The 24995-nt window shown below is 47.0% G+C and overlaps 1 protein-coding gene across 1 annotated transcript in view; it reads left to right on the top strand.

The window, feature by feature from the left end:
• The first annotated feature begins 1814 nt into the window (after nt 1-1814).
• LOC134945809 (sulfotransferase 1C4-like) overlaps nt 1815-24995 on the top strand; it is a 136172-nt gene continuing 112991 nt past the window's right edge. Inside the window, exons 1-2 of the mRNA XM_063935320.1 lie at nt 1815-1896; nt 6431-6603. Coding sequence (XP_063791390.1) covers nt 6432-6603 — 172 coding nt within the window. The 5' untranslated portion in view covers nt 1815-1896; nt 6431. The remainder of the gene's footprint in view (nt 1897-6430; nt 6604-24995) is intronic.

Genomic DNA, 24995 nt, shown 5'->3' with positions numbered 1-24995 from the left:
CTGGGTAAATGAACGCTTTTGTGACCCCTAGGGGGTCTGGACCTGAGACAAGGCGTCCTCCATGGATTGTCTCCATGTTTGTGTCTGAGAATCATATTTATCCAGCCTTTTAGTCAATAACGCCACATTAGCATTCAACGTACTCAACATTTCTACCCAATCAGCTGTCGGCGGTGCCGACAGGGCCACTCCCAGCGCCTTATCTGCCCCCACAGCAACTTCCTCTGGGGAGGAGCACTCAGCCTCAGACATGTCGACACACACGTACTGACACGCACAATCACACTGGGCTATGGGGGACAGACCCACAGGAAAGCCTGTTAGAGAAACACAGAGGGAGTTTACCAGCTCACAACCCAGCGCCTATCCCGGTACTGAGACTTTATACACACTGCCTCAGACCTGTTAGCGCTTTTATATCAAATGATAATAGCACCAAATTACTTCTAATATATCATTTTGCCAGTGCTTAACTTCAGTAATCATGCTGGCCAGGGCGCCCCCCCCCCCCCCCCCCCCCTGCGCCCTGCACCCTGCTAGTGCCGCCGTATGTGTGTGTGGGAGCATGGCGTGCAGCGCGACCGCTGCACGGTACCTCACTACTGAAGTCTTCTGCCGTCACTAAAGTCTTCTTTTCTTCGTAATACTCACCCGGCTTCAATGTTCTGGCTCTGTGAGGGGGGTGACGGCGCGGCTCCGGGAACGAGCAGCTAGGCGCACCAAAGTGATCGGACCCTCTGGAGCTAATGGTGTTCAGTAGCCTAAGAAGCAGAGCCTTTGAACTCAGAGAAGTAGGTCCTGCTTCTCTCCCCTCAGTCCCACGATGCAGGGAGCCTGTAGCCAGCAGGTCTCCCTGAACATAAAAAACCTAACAAAGTCTTTTCTACAGAGAAACTCAGGAGAGCTCCCCTGTGTGTGTCCATTCTCTCTGGGCACAGAATCTAACTGAGGTCTGGAGGAGGGGCATAGAGGGAGGAGCCAGTTCACACCCATTTAAAGTCTTAAAGTGCCCATGTCTCTTGCGGATCCCGTCTATACCCCATGGTCCATTTGAAGTCCCCAGCATCCTCTAGGACGTATGAGAAAAAATATTTGATAACTCTTTATCATTGATGGCGGGAAACCATCTGGTTCTCCTCCCTCATTGATGGTAAAATTAGTTACCGTTGGTCATAGACCATCGATGATTTTGAATCATCGATGGTTAATAGCCATCGCTAGTGCAGCATTGCCCGGAACATCCTGAGAATACATACATACAAATGGCAGCAGTAACTCACAATTGTCTCATGACATCATCACGCAGGGAATATTGTCATGAGCTAGTAATATACCCTTGGTATATATTGCTTGTCTCACTGTTCTGTTTTACACTGGTTTCCATGTTACTACAATGTGCTTAGAATGAATATTTCCAGTACTGGATATATAATCTGTATCTGCATAATGCTTCATCCTTAATTGCCCCCAGGGCCAGGGGCATTAGGGGCTTATTCAATATGCTAAATACTGCTGTTATTTGTAATACAGAATTACACCTCTGTTATCTCATACTACATCCAGAACTTCTGCCTCCAAAGAATGAGAGTAATATTTGTAGAAGATCTTTGTGCCAAGACAGCTCTGTGCCAGCGGGTTGTAAGCAGGAGTACCACTGGCAGGGCGTACGGGATCTTCTCACCCTTCCCACTGTGTCCAGGATGGGTGAGGGGAGTGTCCCTGCTATGGGCTTGGCGTGGGCACTGGGAGTACGGGAGGAGGGGTGATACTACAAATATAAGTTACACACAGCAGTGGTAACAATGAGCTGTGAATGAACACGAGAGAATGAGAAGGGAGAAAAGAGTAAAAGCATTTAACGGTGACTGAAAGCAGAGGCTCAGGACAGGCACTCAGGTAAATCACATCCTTTCCTGTCACACTTCAGTAGGGACGCAGTGAATATACCTGTTGTCAGGATCCTGGCGTTCAGCCGGTGAAATACAGATGCCCGGAATTCCGAGAAACGCTGGGTATTCTCACTCACCAAGTGGGAATAGAACCTCTGGGGAGCAAAGCAAGCAACCGGGTCAAATGTGTGGCGAGCGGATGTGCAGCCTCGCTGTCAGGATTCCAGCAGATGGGATGCCGCTGTTGGCATATTGACAGCCGGCATCCTGTCTGCCGTGATATTCAGTATACACCAGAGTTTTGACTATATAAAGTATATGAAAAATACAATGAATATAGTATAAATATCTTCTTTGTATTATTCAACTCATTTTTATAGTCAAAACTCTGGAGTAAAAAGACTATGGCAGGTGAGGCAGTGCCACCCCCCCCCCTCCACCTGCCTACCTTGTCAGCACCTGTCTATAATGCCCACATGTATATACTGCTGCACCTGTGTATAATGCCCACATGTATATACTGCTGCACCTGTGTATAATGCCCACATGTATATACTGCTGCACCTGTGTATAATGCCCACATGTATATACTGCTGCACCTGTGTATAATGCCCACATGTATATACTGCTGCACCTGTGTATAAGGCCCACATGTATATACTGCTGCACCTGTATATAATGCCCACATGTATATACTGATGCACCTGTGTATAATGCCCACATGTATATACTGCTGCACCTGTGTATAATGCCCACATGTACATACTCCTGCACCTGTGTATAATGCCCACATGCATATACTGCTGCACCTGTGTATAATGCCCACATGTATATACTGATGCACCTGTGTATAATGCCCACATGTATATACTGCTGCACCTGTGTATAATGCCCACATGTACATACTCCTGCACCTGTGTATAATGCCCACATGTATATACTGCTGCACCTGTGTATAATGCCCACATGTATATACTGCTGCACCTGTGTATAATGCCCACATGTATATACTGCTGCACCTGTATATAATGCCCACATGTATATACTGATGCACCTGTGTATAATGCTCACATGTATATACCGCTGCACCTGTGTATAATGCCCACATGTATATACTGCTGCACCTGTGTATAATGCCCACATGTATATACTGCTGCACCTGTGTATAAGGCCCACATGTATATACTGCTGCACCTGTCTATAATGCCCACATGTATATACTGCTGCACCTGTGTATAATGCTCACATGTATATACCGCACGCACCTGTGTATAATGCCCACATGTATATACTGCTGCACCTGTGTATAACTCTGATATGTGTATACTGCTGCACCTGTGTATAATGCCTACATGTGTATACTGCTGCACCTGTGTATAATGCCCACATGTATATACTGCTGTACCTGTGTATAACACCCACATGTATATACCGCTGCACCTGTGTATAATGCCCACATGTATATACCGATGCACCTGTGTATAATGCTCACATGTATATACCGCTGCACCTGTGTATAATGCTCACATGTATATACCGCTGCACCTGTGTATAATGTCCACATGTATATAATGCTGCACCTGTGTATAATGCCCACATGTATATACTGCTGCACCTGTGTCTAATGCCCACATGTATATACTGCTGCACCTGTGTGTAATGCCCACATGTATATACTGCTGCACCTGTGTATAATGCCACATGTATGTACCGCTGCACCTGTCTATAATGCCCACATGCATATACTGCTGCACCTGTGTACAATGCCCACATGTATATACTGCTGCACTTGTGTACAATGCTTACATGTATATACTGCTGCACCTGTCTATAATGCCCACATGTATATACTGCTGCACCTGTGTATAATGCCCACATGTATATACTGCTGCACCTGTGTATAATGCCCACATGTATATACTGCTGCACCTGTGTATAACTCCGACATGTATATACTGCTGCACCTGTGTATAATGCCCTCATGTATATACTGCTGCACCTGTGTATCATGCCCACATGTATATACTGCTGCACCTGTGTATAATGCCCACATGTATATACTGCTGCACCTGTGTATCATGCCCACATGTATATACTGCTGTGTTAGATAATGATGCGCTCTGTACCTGTCTCCTGTACATAGGATCACGTGCGCATCCCCTAGTGTTCATCCCCTATTGCCAGTGTCTTTGAGAGGCGGAGCCTAGCGCATGTTCTGTTCCTCCATCTTAGTGACAGTGCGAGTTGAGTGTGTGAGCTAAGACCTGAGAGAGGAGCTCAGAGATTGAGAGTGTGAGACTTACAGCGTTCCACGTGTGTCGCATGTACCACGCTGCCGGAGCTTACACAGAGAGCCAGGCGGCGCATTATTCCTTCATAGCGGGAGTCAGACTGCATGGCCGTGCAGTCCTCCACTCCTTACCACCGGAGCCATCCCCTGCTGTCATACCGAAGCCACATCAGCATACTGATAAGTACCACCAATACACTGTGTTACTCTGTATATTATAAAGGGGCCAATTGCCTTCAAATGAAGCATACCCAAGTCACCTGTGTGTATTACAAATAAACCTGCTTGCTATTAACTCATTAGCCATGTGGACTAATGTCACTATACCAAGCACCGCAATACTCTGCCAACATGCTGCACCTGTGTATAATGCCCACATGTATACAGTATACTGCTGCACCTGTGTATAATGCCCACATGAACTCTTGGGCTCATATATTGTGTGCAAATCTGGCTCTGGTACTAGCTAATGCCTCCTAAGCCATTTACCTCACTGCATGGCCCGGCTATATACACACACATAAAATAGGATTTAAACCATGGCACTCAACCATCTGCGGTGACTTACTGGACCCTGGTGTCTGGATCCTAAGGCCAGCCTGAGCAAGCTTCAACTTATGCAGGCTGGCCGGTGCCTGTTACCATTGCAAATCATGGCAGATGGTCGCGATGGTGATCTGAGGCTGCACCCTACCACACACAGCACCCGGATCCTGGCTAATGCTGACAGGAGGCATCTACCTCTTACAGACGCCTCCTGCAGCACTGGAATGTTAATGCTTCCTTGTGGCTCTACAGTTCCTCACAAACATGAATTGGGCCCACACTCCTCAAAGGCCCTCATTCCGAGGTGTTCGCTCGCTAGCTGCTTTTAGCAGCATTGCACACGCTAAGCTGCCGCCTACTGGGAGTGAATCTTATCTTAGCAGAATTGCGAACGAAAGATTAGCAGAATTGCGAATAGAAATTTCTTTGCAGTTTCCGAGTAGCTCGAGACTTACTCTGCCACTGCGATCAGTTCAGTCAGTTTCGTTCCTGGTTTGACGTCACAAACACACCCAGCGTTCGCCCAGACACTCCCCCGTTTCTCCAGCCACTCCCGCGTTTTTCCCAGAAACGGCAGCGTTTTTTCACACACACCCATAAAACGTCCAGTTTCCGCCCAGAAACACCCACTTCGTGTCAATCACACTCCGATCACCACAACGAAGAAATTTTTCCGTTAAACCGTGAGTAAAATACCAAACTTCTTACCAAATTTACTTGACGCAGCCGCAGTGCGAACATTGCGCATGCGCAGTTAGCGGAAAATCGCACCGATGCGAAGAAAAATAACGAGCGAACAACTCAGCAACAGCAATCGCCATCTGAAGCCCTTTGGAGAGTGTGCACGCGAGTAGGCAGCACGAGAAGACCAGTGAGATGCTTAAAGCATCTCAGGGCTGCGATCGCCTCTGCCTGATTGACAGGCAGAGGCGGTCGAGGGGAGGGAGGGGCCAGGCAGGGAGCTACTCGGCAGGTGCAAAAGCATCGCCGTCGCGCAATGCTGTCGTACCTGTGCGGGAGGGGGCAGAGCCGGACATGTGGGGCGGACTAGCCCTGTGCTGGGCGTCCCCCCGCATGTCTGTGTGACTGATCATAGATGTACTAAATTTACCACATCTACGATCAGATCTGAATCACCCTCAGAGGGAGCAAGTACTTCTTCTTCTTCTTAACACAACTGTAAAAGTACCAACCAACAACCAATCAGCATCTACCTGCCATGTTACAGGCTGCATTTGACAAATGTCATTTAGAAGCTGATTGGTTGGTACTCTCTCTCTCTCCCCACTTTATCTCTCTACAAGGCTTAGTACATCTGCCCCCAAATCCTTTAGTCAGCTTTTATTTAGCTGTAATTTGGAGTTGGAGTTACTATGGAAAGATATATCAAGCAGTGTAAAGGAAATATGGACCAGTGAAGCAGTTGCCCATAGCAACCAGTCATCTTTGAGGTAGCATTTATCAAGTACATTTTATAAAATGATAGCAATCTGATCGGTTGCTATAGACAACACCTCCACGGTCCACTTCTCCACCCAGTTTGATACACCTCCCCCTATGTGTGGAATTTTCTGTGCCTTTGGGTAAATACTCTGCCTTGTGCCTCATCATAAAATATTGTGAGGACTGGACTGTAACACCATCATAAGAAGGCGTTGCGGCCGGTACTGGCGTTCTATTCTCATTAGGCTATGTCTCATTCCAGAATGGATCCAGAGTTAATGAGTAAACTATCGGAGATCAAGACGTACAGCAGGCTGAAGGTGGGGCAGGTGGACGGGATCCCGCTTCCGGAGCCCACCTGTGAAATCTGGGACAAAATATATAACTTTCAGGCCCGTGAAGATGACGTTGTTATCGCTACATTTCCTAAAGCTGGTGAGTGACCCCAAACTGGGCGACATTAACTCCTTCTACACCACAGAAATCCCCCCACCCCCCTCCCCCTATCTGTCTGTTCTGATGTAATCGCTTATAAGCTGCACAACACAGCAATGAATCAAGATAGTACTTTATATATAGCAAGACGCATATCTTGTACGCTACATGAGCCGGCATGACGCATATCCTGTACGCTACATGAGCCGGCATGACGCATATCTTGTACGCTACATGAGCCGGCATGATGCATATCCTGTACGTCACATAAGCCGGCATGACGCATATCCTGTACACTACATAAGCCGGCATGACGCATATCCTGTACACTACATGAGCCGGCATGACGCATATCCTGTACACTACATAAGCCGGCATGACACATATCCTGTACACTACATAAGCCGGCATGACGCATATCCTGTACACTACATAAGCCGGCATGACACATATCCTGTACACTACATAAGCCGGCATGACACATATCCTGTACACTACATAAGCCGGCATGACACATATCCTGTACACTACATAAGCCGGCATGACACATATCCTGTACACTACATAAGCCGGCATGACGCATATCCTGTACACTACCTAAGCCGGCATGACGCATATCCTGTACGCTACATAAGCCGGCATGATGCATATCCTGTACGCTACATAAACCGGCATGACGCATATCCTGTACGCTACATGAGCTGGCATGACTCATATCCTGTACGCTACATAAGCCGGCATGACGCATATCCTGTACACTACATAAGCCGGCATGACGCATATCCTGTACACTACATAAGCCGGCATGATGCATATCCTGTACACTACATAAGCCGGCATGACACATATCCTGTACACTACATAAGCCGGCATGACGCATATCCTGTACACTACATAAGCCGGCATGACACATATCCTGTACACTACATAAGCCGGCATGACACATATCCTGTACACTACATAAGCCGGCATGACGCATATCCTGTACACTACATAAGCCGGCATGACGCATATCCTGTACGCTACATGAGCTGGCATGACGCATATCCTGTACACTACATGAGCCGGCATGACGCATATCGTGTACACCACATAAGCCGACATGACGCATATCCTGTACACTACATAAGCCGGCATGACGCATATCCTGTACGCTACATGAGCTGGCATGACGCATATCCTGTACACTACATGAGCCGGCATGACGCATATCCTGTACGCTACATAAGCCAGCATGACGCATATCCTGTACGCTACATAAGCCGGCATGGCGCATATCCTGTACGCTACATAAGCCGGCATGACGCATATCCTGTACGCTACATAAGCCGGCATGGCGCATATCCTGTACGCTACATAAGCCGGCATGGCGCATATCCTGTACGCTAAATAAGCCGACATGACGCATATCCTGTACGCTACATGAGCCGGCATGACGCATATCCTGTACGCTACATGAGCCGGCATGACGCATATCCTGTACGCTACATAAGCCGGAATGACGCATATCCTGTACGCTACATAAGCCGGCATGACGCATATCCTGTACGCTACATGAGCCGGCATGACGCATATCCTGTACGCTACATAAGCCGGCATGACGCATATCCTGTACGCTACATGAGCCGGCATGACGCATATCCTGTACACTACATAAGCCGGCATGACGCATATCCTGTACACTACACGTACACCACATAAGCCGGCATGACGCATATCCTGTACACTACATAAGCCGGCATGACGCATATCCTGTACACCACATAAGCCGGCATGACGCATATCCTGTACACCACATAAGCCGGCATGACGCATATCCTGTACGCTATATAAGCCGGCATGACGCATATCCTGTACGCTACATGAGCCGGCATGACGCATATCCTGTACAGTACATGAGCCGGCATGACGCATATCCTGTACACTACATAAGCCGGCATGACACATATCCTGTACACTACATAAGCCGGCATGATGCATATCCTGTACGTTACATAAGCCGGCATGACGCATATCCTGTACGCTGCATAAGCCGGCATGATGCATATCCTGTACGCTACATAATCCGGCATGACGCATATCCTGTACGCTACATGAGCTGGCATGACGCATATCCTGTACACTACATAAGCCGGCATGGCGCATATCCTGTACGCTACATAAACCGGCATGACGCATATCCTGTACGCTACATAAGCCGGCATGGCGCATATCCTGTACGCTACATAAGCCAGCATGGCGCATATCCTGTACGCTACATAAGCCGGCATGACGCATATCCTGTACACTACATAAGCCGACATGATGCATATCCTGTACGCTACATGAGCCGGCATGACGCATATCCTGTACGCTACATGAGCCGGCATGACGCATATCCTGTACGCTACATAAGCCGGCATGGCGCATATCCTGTACGCTACATAAGCCGACATGACGCATATCCTGTACGCTACATGAGCTGGCATGACGCTGATAAAGCTAATTATTTATCTTATAACATTCACTATATGTGGGTAAGAGACTCAGTACGCAATTGGCGTATGGGGTACCGTAAGGGTACGCACTTAGCGTAGCAGACGCTTAGCCGTGGTCGAGACGCACATGCTACACGCTCGCTCACAACTTAACGCGTGGTGTCGAGCACGCTATAGGCGGCCGACTACCGTAATGCTACGCTACTAGCGTAGCGTAGCGTACGCTCGTGACCACGAGGAGAACACGAGCGGCGCAGACGCTCACGGGATGACACTCAGTAAACCTTGTATGCAACACAGTGAAAGATTGAGTTTGTACTGTAAACCTTGGTTTTGTAATGTGAGCACAATGCAATGCTAATTAACCTCTATTGTATGAAAGCCTCTTGAGCGATTGAGACACTCCGAATACTCTCAGCAATGTAATAAACACACAATACCTTGCTAAGGTTCCAACACCTTTACTAACAATATCTAGCTATGTAAAAGTTAAAACAGTTAACAGTTCATACACTACAGGCTAACATCAATATCTAAGCAGGCTAACTAGACATAAATATACAATATCGTCACAATCTTATACAATAACAGAGAGAGAGAATATGGCAAATACAAACAGAGATTTAGAATGGTTACAGAGAATAACTTACACACACTGGGGAATGATCGCTGCGCAGCTCTGGTACCAGCTCCGAGTTAGTCAAGATGAAAACCGTTTGTGGAGAGAAGACTGAGCTGGCCAGGCTGGCTGTCCTTATATACACTGCGTACAGTATACTACAAAGGGACCTACAATCTCATTGTTCATTGGACACAGGAATGTCTCCTCGCATCATAACAAAAGGTCATAGGTTAGTTTGAACAGGTGGGCTGTGACTATATCAAACTGCTCAGGTGGGAGGGAATCTGAGAATTCCCGCCGCATGGATAATGAACCGCAAATATAGTAAATGTCCAGAAACTACTAATAGACATAACTATACGCAGGAGCGATTAATCTTTACCTAACCAGCACCGGATTGTTTCTAATAAAATGTTCTTTAGTTAGGTACCAAACACCACTGCTCAAACCCTGTCTGACCCTTCATATCATGCAAAGAGGAATTTCTCTGTCCAGCGACCAGTTACATTAAACAAACTTACAGTCATTATTAAGGGGAACATTATCTATAAAACATACTATTTGGTTTTATTATTTAACGATTGAGTCGCCCGCTAGACGCACACAAACTCTACCGTAAAGGCACATACCACGCGCTCTAGCGCATTGGCCGAGGAGGCGCCATCACGCAGCTGCGAGTATCCGCACGCACGGGAGAGAATGTGCACGTGCAGCAGGCACGCGCATGGGGTGGATATATGGCAACGTGTAGCATGATATTTTTCCGACTTTGACAGTCCACCCTTTGGCAGTCATCAATAACTGCCACTTCCTAAAACAGTTCAAAAAAGAAAAATATATGTCATAATGTAAATACTATTTTATGATTGGGTAAAGGGAGGAGAGGAGCAGATGGGAAAAAGTATGACCTAGTGAGATAGTAGAAGCATGTGTGTATGAATCCATGTTTGAGGGGTCATGTATCATCGTGCCATACGTGTTTTAGATCAAGCTTCGAGGTATTGCGAAGTATACATTTGAATTCCTTCTTATCCCGTATCACGGGTCTGTGGATGGGCTGTCAAACTTTACCGAGCTCTTTTCGGCTTTTGGTTGCAACAAATTAGGGAGCACATTTAGTTGATGATACATGAATGGGGGGATATGTGAGTGCTGATATCTGTATCTATATTCCCTATCGACTATGTGTGTCATTACCTGAAGGTTGTAGAGGTGAAGATAAGAAGCAATTATTATAAATGCAGTCGTAAACTATGTGAGTTTAATATGCATTCGCCGATTGAGGTCTTGTCTGAAGTCTTGTCTTGATGTACATGTTGTCTGATGTCTCTCGGTGCTTTTGCTATAAATAACGAGCAAAAGTTGTTCCATTGTCCATAAGGTTACAGTCTCTAAAGTGTTGGGCTATCGTAAAAGTTAAAGTCACTAGGGAAATTGGGGCTTGTAGCATAGTTCATCAATGGTCTGTATAAAAGAGGTTGTCAAATTCTTCTTCCAAGCGGATGTCTTTGTACCTTGGAGGAAAACAAAGGAGAAACGGGTGAAAGAAACGGACCGTGGAGCACATTTTCATCACAACATTGTCTCTATCGTTGGGTCATAAATCAAATTAGTTGTTGTTAGTACAGTGTCCTCGCTCCTCAGACTCATCACCCTGGTATTACTTTTACGCTTCGCTAAAACCCAAACGCATCTAAATATCAGGCCAACCAATATGACGACTCCTAGAATACACAAAAGAAATTTCCCTACATCCATAATAATACCTTGGGCCCATTCTCCTAAGCCCGAGAACCAATTTCGTGGGTTCAACCATGACACCCAACTGGTCAGCTCATTACCCACAGCAGCGAGTGTGAGATTGTGTTTCCTTCGAAACCCCCATTTTAATTGTAAAATGTCATCCATCTTTTGGTCTATGACCTCGGCTGGGTCCTCCGTGCTGTTTGTAATGTACGTGCAGCACTTTATTCCATATTGAGTTGCTAGGGTAACACAATACCCGCCTGTCACAGCTGTGAGATAATTGAGAATCATCCTATGCTGAACCAGTTCTGTTTTGTAGGCTTGTAACTCTTTCCCAGTGTACCTGAATGTGTCGTCATACATTTCGGTGATATTGTCTAATAAATTTGCAAGCGCAGATATATATTTATAATTTATCACTCCTCTGGCGGTACGAGTGATATCCAACGCGATTAGGAATTGAATCCCGGTGGATTCATGGATCAGGTCAGAGGTCGGATGCTCTGTTCTCTCAATCAGGTGCCGTTTAACGATGTGCTCGTAATGAGTTTGAGTATAAGGAGCTTGGGCACTGCGGTGAATATCTTTCATTTTGTTATGGGTTACAGTCATTACTTCAGGCAGTACTTTTCCAATATAGCACAATCCCTCTGAGTTTGGGGAAAGCCACTTATACGCCTTCCTCCCGCATATGAAATATGCATCATCGGGGAGAACATATGGGACGGAGTATGACATTATCATGTTACAAATTTTCCATGTGAAATCTCCTAACCCTAATTCTCCCATCTGTTTAGTACACGTATCAGTTTGTACGATCTGTGCACAGTATCCTGGTGATACTTCTCCAACTCGCATGGTCCTACTTCCTAAGGTGTACCTATACCGGAAAAATTTCCTATGGTCGGCTATCTGGTGTATAAGTTCTGTGTCTATGGGCATTCTGTCGGGTCTGTATGAAAAGGTCATGGTTTGATTACTCCATGACACTTCCCAATTTCCCGGCTTTCGGGGATTGGAAATGTTGAAGCATACTAAAGACCTATCCACATGATATTGGTGGAGCTTCAAACTAGGAGGACTAGAGATATTAAACCTCTTGTCCACCGGCCTCCCACCACTTAGCTCAAGTACCTCTCCTACAGTTAAAGGGAATGGTACTAGTCCTGATTTGCTATGACCTTGAGGTACTTGAGAGCATACCCAACAGTCTGTCTGATTTAACACTTTACCCACTAAGGAGTGATAGTCACTCAATGGATGCCGGTCCATGTGGACATTAAAACTGGACTGACATTTCTTTATGCACCCATCCTCAACTATATTGTCACAATGCCTACAGATGCAGTTCTCTTCAGCTAACAATCCTTCACAATTCCTTCTATTGTCAATGCTACCAGATCGTTTTCTGATACTCGCCTTTACTCGGTGATTATGTTGCTCTTGGAAATTTACGCCTGCATCCTGGTCATCAGAACCCATTCCCGATCCTTTCTCGACCTCCATGGTACTCTCACCGAAACAGACTGCTCTGGTCAACATCATGGTCAACAGGAAAATCCGGATCACAGTCTCTTGGGGCAAGTCCATCTTAGAGGAGTAAAAGGAGAAAAATAAGAAAGGGGAAAGGAAATAGGAGGGAGGTGGGAACTGGAGAAAATAACAAATGGGAAAAATAAATCTGGCTCGACAAGCTTCCGGTCTTATTATTCTCAGCGCTCAGGTGTCGTCTCAATCCTCCCTGAACAGACACTCTAGTGATACAACCTCTACCGTCTGTTCTTTATCACGGGACCTCTCTGGGTCAGTGACCTTTTTACAATGAGACGAATGGACCCAAGTCTCTCTCTCTGCAACCTTCAATGCTGTTGTGCTGGTCAATAAGACTTGATATGGTCCTTCCCATCTGTCAATAAGGCAACCTGAGCGTAGAAAATTCCGTATCATTACATAATCCCCAGGTTCAATGTCATGACAATTACTGTCTGGCAGATCAGGAATCACCAACTTTAGATTATCATTCTGATTCCTCAATTGCTTACTCATTTTAACCAAGTACTTTACGGTTACTTCATTGTTACATTTCAAATCATCCTGGGGGTTAATCATAACATGGGGTTGTCGACCAAACAGAATTTCAAAAGGAGACAGATTAAGAGGGGACCTGGGAGTGGTTCTGATGCTGTATAATACAATTGGCAAAGCTTCGGGCCATAACAGTCCTGTTTCAGTCATTACCTTGCTCAATTTATTTTTAATAGTGCTGTTTACTCTTTCCACCTTCGCACTCGCCTGGGGGCGGTACGGAGTGTGCAGCTTACTATTAATTCCCATCAACTTACACATTGTTTGAAAGACTTCACCTGTAAAATGAGTACCCCTATCAATTTCAATGATTCTAGGGATACCATACCTACACACAAATTCCTGCACAATTTTCTTTGCAGTAAATACAGCGGTATTTGTGGCCGCGGGAAATGCTTCAACCCAATTTGAGAACACATCAATACAGACCAATACATATTTTAAATTTCTACAAGGTGGCAATTGTATGAAATCAATTTGTATTACCTGGAAAGGACCATCTGTCGGAGGGATATGGGATGGCTCTGTCGGTATTGCCTTTCCGATATTCTTCCTCAAGCAGGTGAGACATGTCATCGCTCTTTTACCCGCATGGGAAGAAAATCCTGGGGCGCACCAATAAGCTCTTACCAACTTACACATTCCTTCTTTGCCTAGATGAGTCAGCCCATGTGCCGCTTCCGCTAGACTTGGAAGGTATGCTCTGGGTGCCACTGGCTTACCCTGTCCATCTGTCCAGAGTCCTGAGGACTCCTGGCCATATCCTTTTGACCTCCAAACTGCCTTTTCTTGTGGTGAACACAAATTTTGCATTTCACACAATTTCTGTGTGTTTACAGTATTAAATACCATCAGTTGTGTACTGTCTGTTTGTATGGGGTTACTAGCTGCTGATTTAGCAGCTTCGTCTGCTCGGCTGTTACCAAGTGATACCGGGTCTTGGCTATATGTGTGAGCTTTACACTTGATAACAGCCACTCTGTCGGGTTCCTGTATCGCTGTTAGAAGTCTTTTGATGTGGGCTGCATGCGCTACGGGTGTGCCAGCTGCCGTCATGAAATTTCTGAGGCGCCATAGGGCCCCGAAATCATGGACTACTCCGAAGGCGTACCTAGAATCTGTGTAAATATTGGCTGATTTTCCCTTAGCCAATTCACATGCTCTGGTTAGGGCAACCAGTTCAGCAACTTGTGCTGAGTGTGGTGGGCCTAGCGGTTCCGCTTCTATGGTACCTTGGTCATCTACGACTGCGTATCCAGTACACAAGTCTCCCGAGTCCGTCTGTCTGTGATAACTACCGTCAGTGTAGAAAGTAAAATCTACATCTTCCAGTGGGTTGTCACTGATGTCAGGCCTTGCCGTGAAATTTTGGGTCAAATATTCCATACAATCATGCGTGTCATCCCCTGTATTAAATCCTCCTTCACCATCACTCTCATCCTCCACCCTTTGTGCCTGTCCAGGCACACCTGGGAGATACGTTGCAGGATTTAATGCGCTGCATCTCCTTATGGTGATGTTTACGGGGGCCATCAATGCCAATTCCCATCTTGTAAACCGCGCTGATGAGACGTGTCTGGTTTGGGCCGAATTCAGTAAGGCTGACACTGCATGTGGTGTATGAATTGTGAGGTTGTGTCCTAGCACTACATCTTCGCTCTTTGTGACTAGCAATGCTATTGCTGCAACGCTTCGCAAGCATGTGAGGAGGGATCGCGCTACCGTATCTAGCTGAGCGCTATAGTAGGCTACCGGCCTGCTGGCATCACCATGCTTCTGGGTTAAGACACCTGCTGCGCACCCAGCACTCTCTGTTCCGTACAGCTCAAAGGGTTTCCCATAGTCAGGCATACCTAATGCCGGTGCATGCGTTAGGCACTGTTTAAGTCTCTCAAATGCCATCTCAGATTCGTCTGTGTGCGAAATCCGATCAGGTTTGTTTGAGGAGACCCTCTCCTGCAAAGGTAGGGCTAGTATGGAAAAACCTGGGATCCAGTTACGGCAATACCCACACATTCCTAAAAATGTTCTAATCTGTTGCTGGGTTTGTGGCAGGGTCATGTCACGAATTGCTTGAATTCTATCAGCGGTAAGGTGTCTCAGTCCTTGTGTTAGACAGTGTCCCAAATACTTCACACGGGTCTGGCATAATTGTAACTTGTCCTTGGAAACCTTGTGTCCTGTGTCTGAAAGATGAAACAGGAGTTGTTTCGTATCACTCAGGGACGCTTCCAGTGAATCTGAACACAGCAGTAAATCATCCACATACTGTATCAATATTGATCCACTCTCTGGTTGGAAAGACTGTAAACAATCATGCAGGGCCTGTGAGAAAATACTTGAACTGTCTATGAAACCTTGTGGTAATCGAGTCCAAGTGTACTGAACTCCTCTGTATGTGAATGCGAATAAGTATTGACTGTCAGGGTGCAGAGGTACCGAGAAGAAAGCGGAGCAGAGGTCAATCACAGTGAAAAATTTGGCAGTGGGAGGGATTTGCATAAGGATGACAGCTGGATTTGGCACTACAGGGAATTGACTCTCAACTATTTTGTTGATCCCTCTTAGATCCTGCACTAATCTGTAACCCCTCCCCCCACTTTTTTTAACAGGGAAGATGGGACTATTGGCAGTGCTGGACGTTCTTACCAGAATGCCCTGTTGTAGCAAGCGCTCTATTACAGGGTAAACTCCTAACTCCACCTCTGGCTTCAGAGGGTATTGTGGGATTTTTGGAGCTATCCTACCATCTTTTACTTGCACAACTACTGGGGCTACGTTTGCCATCAATCCAGTGTCTTGTCCATCCTTGGTCCAAAGTGATTCCGGTATCTGGGAAATCATTTCCTCTACCTTGGACGGACACCTATTTACAACAACAGTGTGTGACATTAATCTTGTTGGGGAGTCTAGCATATCCTGCGCTTCCTGAGCGTGGTTTTCGGGTATGTCCAAGAACACACCTTCAGGAGTACAGTATATGACACATCCCATTTTGCACAGTAAATCTCTCCCTAGGAGATTAGTCGGAGCCGATGCAGCCAGCAGAAAAGAATGCTTGGTATGCAAAGTGTCACGATCCGGGTATCTGGACGCCATTTCTTACCCATCAGATGCCTCCTAAGGCTGGCTCAGCGCTCCAGGACCGGATCCCATCTGTTATCCTGATGTTTACATTCCTGTATCCTCTCCTATCACTCTGAGACGCTGTCACTGTAAACGCCATATTACACCTGGCATGGCGTCTCCCGCGGCCTCCGCCGCCGTCCCTGAGCTTCTGCATGCAGAGTGTCTGAGTGGCGATTACGTCAGCCGCGGCCTCCGCTGTGTCCGCGTGGTTGGATGTGCACCTGTCAGCTTGGCGCCTCCTGTCTCCGGTGGTCGGCGCCGCCATTACTGTTTTCATTACCACATGGATTACAAACCAAACTTCCCTCCAAGTGTCTGCATGGGCGCAGCCATCTTGGATTCTGTCAGCTGATCATTTCCACCAATCTGTTCTCAGTATTGATAATTTGCATAATTGCCTAGCCAATCCCTTCCTTGCTGCAGGTATAAATACACTGTGCCTGAGCAAGGAAGGCGTCAGTGCTTTGGTTGTCAAACCTAGTTCCTGTTTGTCTCTCTCCTGTGATTGTCTTCCAGGTTCCAGCTCCTGTCTCAAGACTTCCACCATAGAGATCCGCACCAGCATTCCACCTGCGGTGTAGCCTGACTCTCCGATCCATTGTGGATTCATCTGTTTCCAGCTACAACATTACCTGCTTCCAGCCCAGCTTCCAGCAGAGTACAGCTTCTCTTAAAGGGCCGGTGTCCTTTCTACAGTTTACCACTCTCCACCGGTATTATTATTTCTCCGCTCTCAAGCTCTACATTTCATTCATATTGCATCGCTCTCAAGCTTCATTTATTATTTAACTGGTTCCAGCCAGTATCCACTCCGTGCCAACATCTGTCTGGTTCCAACCAGAACCCACAGCAGCTATTTTATTTACAGCAGTCCAGCTTTCCCTAGAACACCAGCTGGTACGATCCTGGGCTTTCTTCATTGCTACAGTCGGGCCTGGTAAGGACTTTCCAACTCGCAGATAATAAGAACTGTCTCATACTACCAGAGCTCTGTGGCCCCTGCCACCCTGTAGTACCCAGGAACTGTATTATTTCTCTGCTGATTTTATGTTTCTTTTACTGCTACTGTGATGCATGGAGTTTGTCATAAATAAACATCATTGACTTTTATTCAAGTTGTCGTGGTCACGCCTTCGGGCGGTTATTCTTCATGTTACTTACATGTCCAGGGGTCTGATACAACCTCCCAGGTTCCGGTACATCTCAGCCCCTACAACTGAGGCTGCCTCCCGTCAGCTCAGGCCCTCAGTTGTGACAGTAAGCACTGACCTAATGAATCCAGCCGGAGACCAGGATCAAGTGGCCAGGCCGATGCAAGAACTGGCAGCCCGACTAGAACATCAGGAGGCTGCACAGGGCCACATCATCCGCTGTCTCCAGGATTTCTCTACTCGGCTGGATGGGATTCAGACAACTCTCCGTGGATCAGGCGCGTCTGGTGCGTCAACCACAGTGACTCCAGCTATAACCCCACCCACCTTACCCATTTCTGCTCCACGTCTTCATTTTCCAACGGCAGCAAAATTTGACGGATCTCCAAGATTCTGCAGGGGATTTCTCAACCAGTGTGAGATTCAGTTTGAGCTACAACCTGGCAATTTTCCCAGTGACCGTACAAAAATTGCCTACATTATTTCTCTTCTCAGTGGCTCAGCCCTTGATTGGGCATCACCGTTATGGGAGAGGTCCGACACCCTGCTATCTTCTTACACTGCATTCGTGTCAACATTCAGGCGCATCTTCGACGAGCCAGGCCGGGTAACCTCAGCTTCATCCGAGATTCTCCGTTTACGCCAGGGGTCACGTACTGTAGGACAATATCTGATACAGTTCCAGATCCTGGCATCCGAACTGGCATGGAACGACGAGGCCCTGTATGCTGCATTCTGGCATGGCTTATCTGAGCGTATTAAAGATGAGTTAGCTACCAGAGACTTACCCTCTAAGTTAGATGAGCTAATCTCACTCTGCACGAAAGTTGATTTACGTTTCAGAGAGAGAGCAACTGAGCGTGGAAGATCATCTGCTCCAAAATCTTCTGCTCCTCCTCCTCGCCAACTGTCACCAACTAAAGATGAGTCCATGCAAATTGGCCGTTCCCGTTTAACTCCTGCTGAGCGCCGAAGACGTCTCTCCGAGTCTCTCTGTCTTTATTGTGCAGCTCCGTCTCACACCATTAATGCCTGTCCCAAACGTCCGGGAAACTCCAAATCCTAGCTCGCCAAGGAGAGGGCCGGCTAGGAGTAATGATCTCCTCTCCATCTCCTCAAGATTGTAATCTCCCAGTCTCGCTTCAAGTTGCTCAACGTTATCGGAACGTCATTGCCCTCCTTGATTCCGGAGCAGCTGGGAACTTTATTACCGAAGCCTATGTTAAACGGTGGTCCCTACCCACCGAGAGACTTCCTTCGTCCATTTCTTTAACTGCCGTGGATGGTAGCAAAATTTTTGATGCAGTTATTTCTTTAAGGACTCTACCAGTTCGTCTGAGAGTGGGAGTTCTTCATTCCGAACTTATTTCTTTTTTAGTGATTCCAAGAGCCACACATCCTGTGGTCCTGGGCCTTCCATGGCTCCGTCTTCACAATCCTACAATTGATTGGACGACTACGCAAATCCTGGCATGGGGTTCCTCCTGTGCTGAGACATGTTTGTTTAAAGTATTGCCTGTCTGTTCTTCCTCCCCCAGGTCGTCTGATGTTCCACCTCCTCCATATCAAGATTTCACGGATGTGTTCAGTAAAGCTTCTGCTGATATCCTTCCTCCTCATAGAGAATGGGACTGCCCGATTGATCTCGTTCCAGGGAAGGTTCCACCTCGAGGCCGAACTTATCCGTTGTCTCTCCCTGAGACGCATTCTATGGAGGAATACATTAAAGAGAACCTAGCAAAGGGGTTCATTCGACCTTCTTCTTCTCCAGCCGGCGCAGGCTTCTTTTTTGTAAAGAAGAAAGATGGTGGTCTGCGGCCGTGCATCGACTACAGAGGTTTGAACGACATTACCATCAAGAACCGTTATCCTTTACCCCTGATTACTGAGCTCTTTGACAGAGTTAGCGGAGCTACCATCTTTACTAAGCTGGACTTGAGAGGTGCGTACAATCTCATCCGGATCCGTGAGGGTGACGAGTGGAAGACCGCCTTTAACACCCGTGACGGACATTATGAGTACCTCGTCATGCCCTTCGGATTGAGCAATGCTCCAGCTGTCTTCCAGCATTTTGTCAATGAGATCTTCAGAGACATTCTATACCGTCATGTCGTGGTCTATCTAGACGATATCCTCATTTTTGCCAACGATTTAGAGGAACATCGTTTTTGGGTTAAAGAGGTTCTGTCCCGTCTCCGTGTCAATCATCTCTATTGCAAATTAGAGAAATGCGTCTTTGAAGTCAAGTCCATTCCGTTTCTAGGGTACATTGTGTCCGGTTCCGGACTAGAGATGGATCCTGAGAAACTACAAGCAATCCAAAATTGGCCGGTACCCTTAACCCTCAAAGGGGTCCAGAGGTTCTTAGGGTTCGCCAACTATTACCGAAAGTTTATACGAGACTTTTCCACCATTGTGGCGCCTATTACTGCTTTCACTAAGAAGGGTGCTAACCCGTCCAAGTGGTCTGAAGAAGCCATGCAAGCATTTCATCTTTTAAAACAAAGGTTCATCTCTGCGCCTGTTCTGAAACAGCCTGACATCGACTCTCCTTTCATCTTAGAGGTGGATGCCTCCTCCGTTGGAGTAGGAGCGGTGTTATCTCAGAGGGCTAAAGATGGCCATTTACACCCTTGCAGTTTCTTCTCCCGGAAGTTCTCCCCAGCTGAGCGCAACTATGCCATTGGCGACCAGGAGTTGCTAGCCATCAAGCTCGCTCTAGAAGAGTGGAGGTATCTGTTGGAGGGAGCTTCTCATTCAATCACCATACTTACAGACCACAAGAACCTTTTATATCTGAAAGGCGCACAATGTCTCAACCCTCGTCAGGCCAGATGGGCACTTTTCTTTTCCAGGTTCGACTTTAAACTCCAGTTCTGTCCGGGCTCTCAGAATCGCAAGGCCGATGCCCTTTCCCGCTCATGGGAGCAAGAAAATGAGTCAGAGTCTTCAGACAAGCATCCTATTATAAATCCGTTGGCATTCTCCACGGTAGGGATGGACTCTATGCCCCCATCAGGGAAAAGTTTTGTGAAACCGATGCTAAGGAAGAAGCTCATGCATTGGGCCCATGCTTCCCGTTTTGCCGGACATACAGGTATCCAAAAAACCCTGGAGTTTATCTCTAGGTCCTATTGGTGGCCAACTCTGAAAAAGGACGTCTTGGAGTTTATTGCATCTTGCCCAAAATGTGCTCAACATAAGGTATCCCGCCAGTCGCCTGCGGGGCAACTGGTTCCACTATCTGTTCCCCGTCGACCTTGGACCCCTTTGTCGATGGATTTTATTACAGATTTACCCATGTGCAACAAGTTCAATACCATCTGGGTGGTAGTTGACCGGTTCACCAAGATGGCACACTTCATTCCTCTCACCGGTCTTCCGTCAGCTTCCAAGTTGGCTCAAGTATTCATACAAGAGATCTTCCGACTCCACGGTCTTCCTGAAGAAATTATCTCAGATCGAGGAGTTCAATTCACAGCCAAATTCTGGCGAAGTTTATGTCAAGTCCTCCAAGTCAAGCTAAAGTTTTCCACGGCTTACCATCCTCAGACCAATGGTCAAACCGAGAGGGTGAATCAGGACTTGGAGGCCTTCCTCCGCATCTATGTGTCCTCCTCTCAAGATGACTGGGTTCAATTACTTCCCTGGGCCGAGTTCTGTCATAACAACCAGTATCATTCTTCATCTGCTTCAACACCATTCTTCACTAACTTTGGATTCCACCCTAAAGTCCCTGAGTTCCAACCGCTTCCAGCAACTTCTGTTCCTGCAGTGGATATCACCTTGCATCAGTTTGCCAATATCTGGAAGAGCGTACGATCAGCTCTGCTCAAGGCATCGTTCAGGTACAAGAAGTTTGCGGATAAGAAGCGTCGAGCAGTTCCTGCTCTCAAGGTGGGTGATCGGGTATGGTTATCCACGAAGAATTTGAGGTTAAGAGTTCCCAGTATGAAGTTTGCACCTCGCTATATCGGTCCTTTCAAGATTGAACAAGTCATCAATCCTGTTGCTTACAGACGCCAGTTGCCTCCCTTCTTAAAAATACCCAGGACATTCCATGTTTCCCTGTTGAAACCGTTGATCTTGAATCGGTTTCATTCCTCACTTCCTCCAACTCCGAAAGTCCAAACTCAACGAGGCGTTGAGTATGAAGTAGCCAAGATCCTGGACTCACGTCACCGTTACGGTCAACTACAATATCTTATTGACTGGAAGGGTTATGGCCCTGAGGAACGTTCATGGACCAATGCTTCTGATGTCCATGCTCCTGCCTTGGTCCGGAGATTCCATTCCAAGTTTCCTCAAAAGCCAAAGAAGTGTCCTGGGGCCACTCCTAAAGGGGGGGGTGCTGTCACGATCCGGGTATCTGGACGCCATTTCTTACCCATCAGATGCCTCCTAAGGCTGGCTCAGCGCTCCAGGACCGGATCCCATCTGTTATCCTGATGTTTACATTCCTGTATCCTCTCCTATCACTCTGAGACGCTGTCACTGTAAACGCCATATTACACCTGGCATGGCGTCTCCCGCGGCCTCCGCCGCCGTCCCTGAGCTTCTGCATGCAGAGTGTCTGAGTGGCGATTACGTCAGCCGCGGCCTCCGCTGTGTCCGCGTGGTTGGATGTGCACCTGTCAGCTTGGCGCCTCCTGTCTCCGGTGGTCGGCGCCGCCATTACTGTTTTCATTACCACATGGATTACAAACCAAACTTCCCTCCAAGTGTCTGCATGGGCGCAGCCATCTTGGATTCTGTCAGCTGATCATTTCCACCAATCTGTTCTCAGTATTGATAATTTGCATAATTGCCTAGCCAATCCCTTCCTTGCTGCAGGTATAAATACACTGTGCCTGAGCAAGGAAGGCGTCAGTGCTTTGGTTGTCAAACCGAGTTCCTGTTTGTCTCTCTCCTGTGATTGTCTTCCAGGTTCCAGCTCCTGTCTCAAGACTTCCACCATAGAGATCCGCACCAGCATTCCACCTGCGGTGTAGCCTGACTCTCCGATCCATTGTGGATTCATCTGTTTCCAGCTACAACATTACCTGCTTCCAGCCCAGCTTCCAGCAGAGTACAGCTTCTCTTAAAGGGCCGGTGTCCTTTCTACAGTTTACCACTCTCCACTGGTATTATTATTTCTCCGCTCTCAAGCTCTACATTTCATTCATATTGCATCGCTCTCAAGCTTCATTTATTATTTAACTGGTTCCAGCCAGTATCCACTCCGTGCCAACATCTGTCTGGTTCCAACCAGAACCCACAGCAGCTATTTTATTTACAGCAGTCCAGCTTTCCCTGGAACACCAGCTGGTACGATCCTGGGCTTTCTTCATTGCTACAGTCGGGCCTGGTAAGGACTTTCCAACTCGCAGATAATAAGAACTGTCTCATACTACCAGAGCTCTGTGGCCCCTGCCACCCTGTAGTACCCAGGAACTGTATTATTTCTCTGCTGATTTTATGTTTCTTTTACTGCTACTGTGATGCATGGAGTTTGTCATAAATAAACATCATTGACTTTTATTCAAGTTGTCGTGGTCACGCCTTCGGGCGGTTATTCTTCATGTTACTTACATGTCCAGGGGTCTGATACAACCTCCCAGGTTCCGGTACATCTCAGCCCCTACAACTGAGGCTGCCTCCCGTCAGCTCAGGCCCTCAGTTGTGACACAAAGGCCCTATCGTAATCTCTGCAGGTTTGCTTAAAGGGTAGTGCTGTACTACTCCTGTTACTCCCATGGCTGGAATTGTTTTACCAGTGGTTCTCATGCCCACGGTCGAATTTATCACTAACTTGGCCGCCCCCGTATCTACAAGGAAATTTAGAGATTTACCAGCTACATCAATTGTGACCTCGGGTTCACTTCCAAGGCTCGCAATTAATTTCACTGGCTGCAGACTACAGGTGTGGCCCCGCCCCTATGGTGCGTGGTGACCTCCCTGCATTGCGCTGGCAGCTATTACCTGTGAAGGGAGTAAATGGGAACTATCAGTGACTTGCCAGTCTCTTTTTGGGGGATACCTTTTTGTTTCCCCTGCGTGTGGCTCATAACTCCGTCTCTGCGGTCCTTGATCCCAATTTCGTGTGTCATGTCGTTGTCTAGGGGGTTGATATGATTTTGGTGCATTTTTCGATCTACAGTCTCGTGCAAAATGTCCCTCCTTATGACAGTAATAACAAGTTACCACATTTGACTTACCCACAGGGGTCGGAGATTTATACAGAGGTGGCCTTGTGGTCAGGGCCTGTATACTTACGGCCATTAACTTATCACTTTGTGACTCCCTGTGTCTGGTGATATTCCGATCATGATCAATAGCGGCCTCTCTCAAAGTAACCACCGACAGACCTCGCCAACATGGTTGGGTGGTCTGTACCCTCGTCCTCAATACTTCCTTTAAACCATCCATTAACACAGATACTGCTACTTCTCTATGATTCACATTTGTCTTAATGTCTTCTATGCCTGTATACTTAGCCATATCCTGTAGTGCCCGATGAAAATAATCAGCAGCTGTTTCTCCCTCTTTTTGTTTGATGGAGAAAATTTTGTTCCATTTGACAACAGCTGGAAAATACTCTTTTAACTGTAAATTTATTCTCTTTACATTATCTTGGTTGTACACGTCCGTAAGGGGTACCTCTTCATCTAATTTACAGTCAGCTATAAATCTCGCTGAGTCGACATTGGAGGGTAAACATGCCCTCAGCAATATCTGCCAGTCTTTGTTATTGGGCTCCACAGTATTTCCTAGCTCTCTAATGTATTTCTGGCTTGCAACTAGATCTTTCCTAGGATCAGGGAATTCAGACACCTTTGATCTTAATTCCATTCGGGAAAAGGGGCAGTGCATGGCGATGTGTCTGAGAGGAGTGACTCCTGAAGTGTCAGTTTTCCCATTTGGCACTGCAATTACCCTAACGGGATTAAGTTCAATAACATCATTCTGAGTAGATTCTACAACATGTGGTGAAATGGTTTCAGCATAGTGTATGGTGCCGTACTTACCAGTTGATACGACCTCACCTGTCCCTCCACTAGGGGCCTTTGATACTGCTCTTACTGGTTGGGACGTGCCCACTGTTGTTTCTGCTATGGTGGCTGCTAGAGAGAGTGCCGATATTGTTGTTGGCTCATCCTCTTGGTCACAATCCTGGGGAAAGTTTAAAACAGGGTACAGCTT

The sequence above is a fragment of the Pseudophryne corroboree genome, chromosome 7 (assembly GCF_028390025.1).
Source record: "Pseudophryne corroboree isolate aPseCor3 chromosome 7, aPseCor3.hap2, whole genome shotgun sequence".
In the NCBI taxonomy this organism is placed as follows: domain Eukaryota; kingdom Metazoa; phylum Chordata; class Amphibia; order Anura; family Myobatrachidae; genus Pseudophryne; species Pseudophryne corroboree.
The sequence above is the reverse complement of the archived record's forward strand: the minus strand, read 5'-3'. Positions and strand labels throughout refer to the sequence as shown.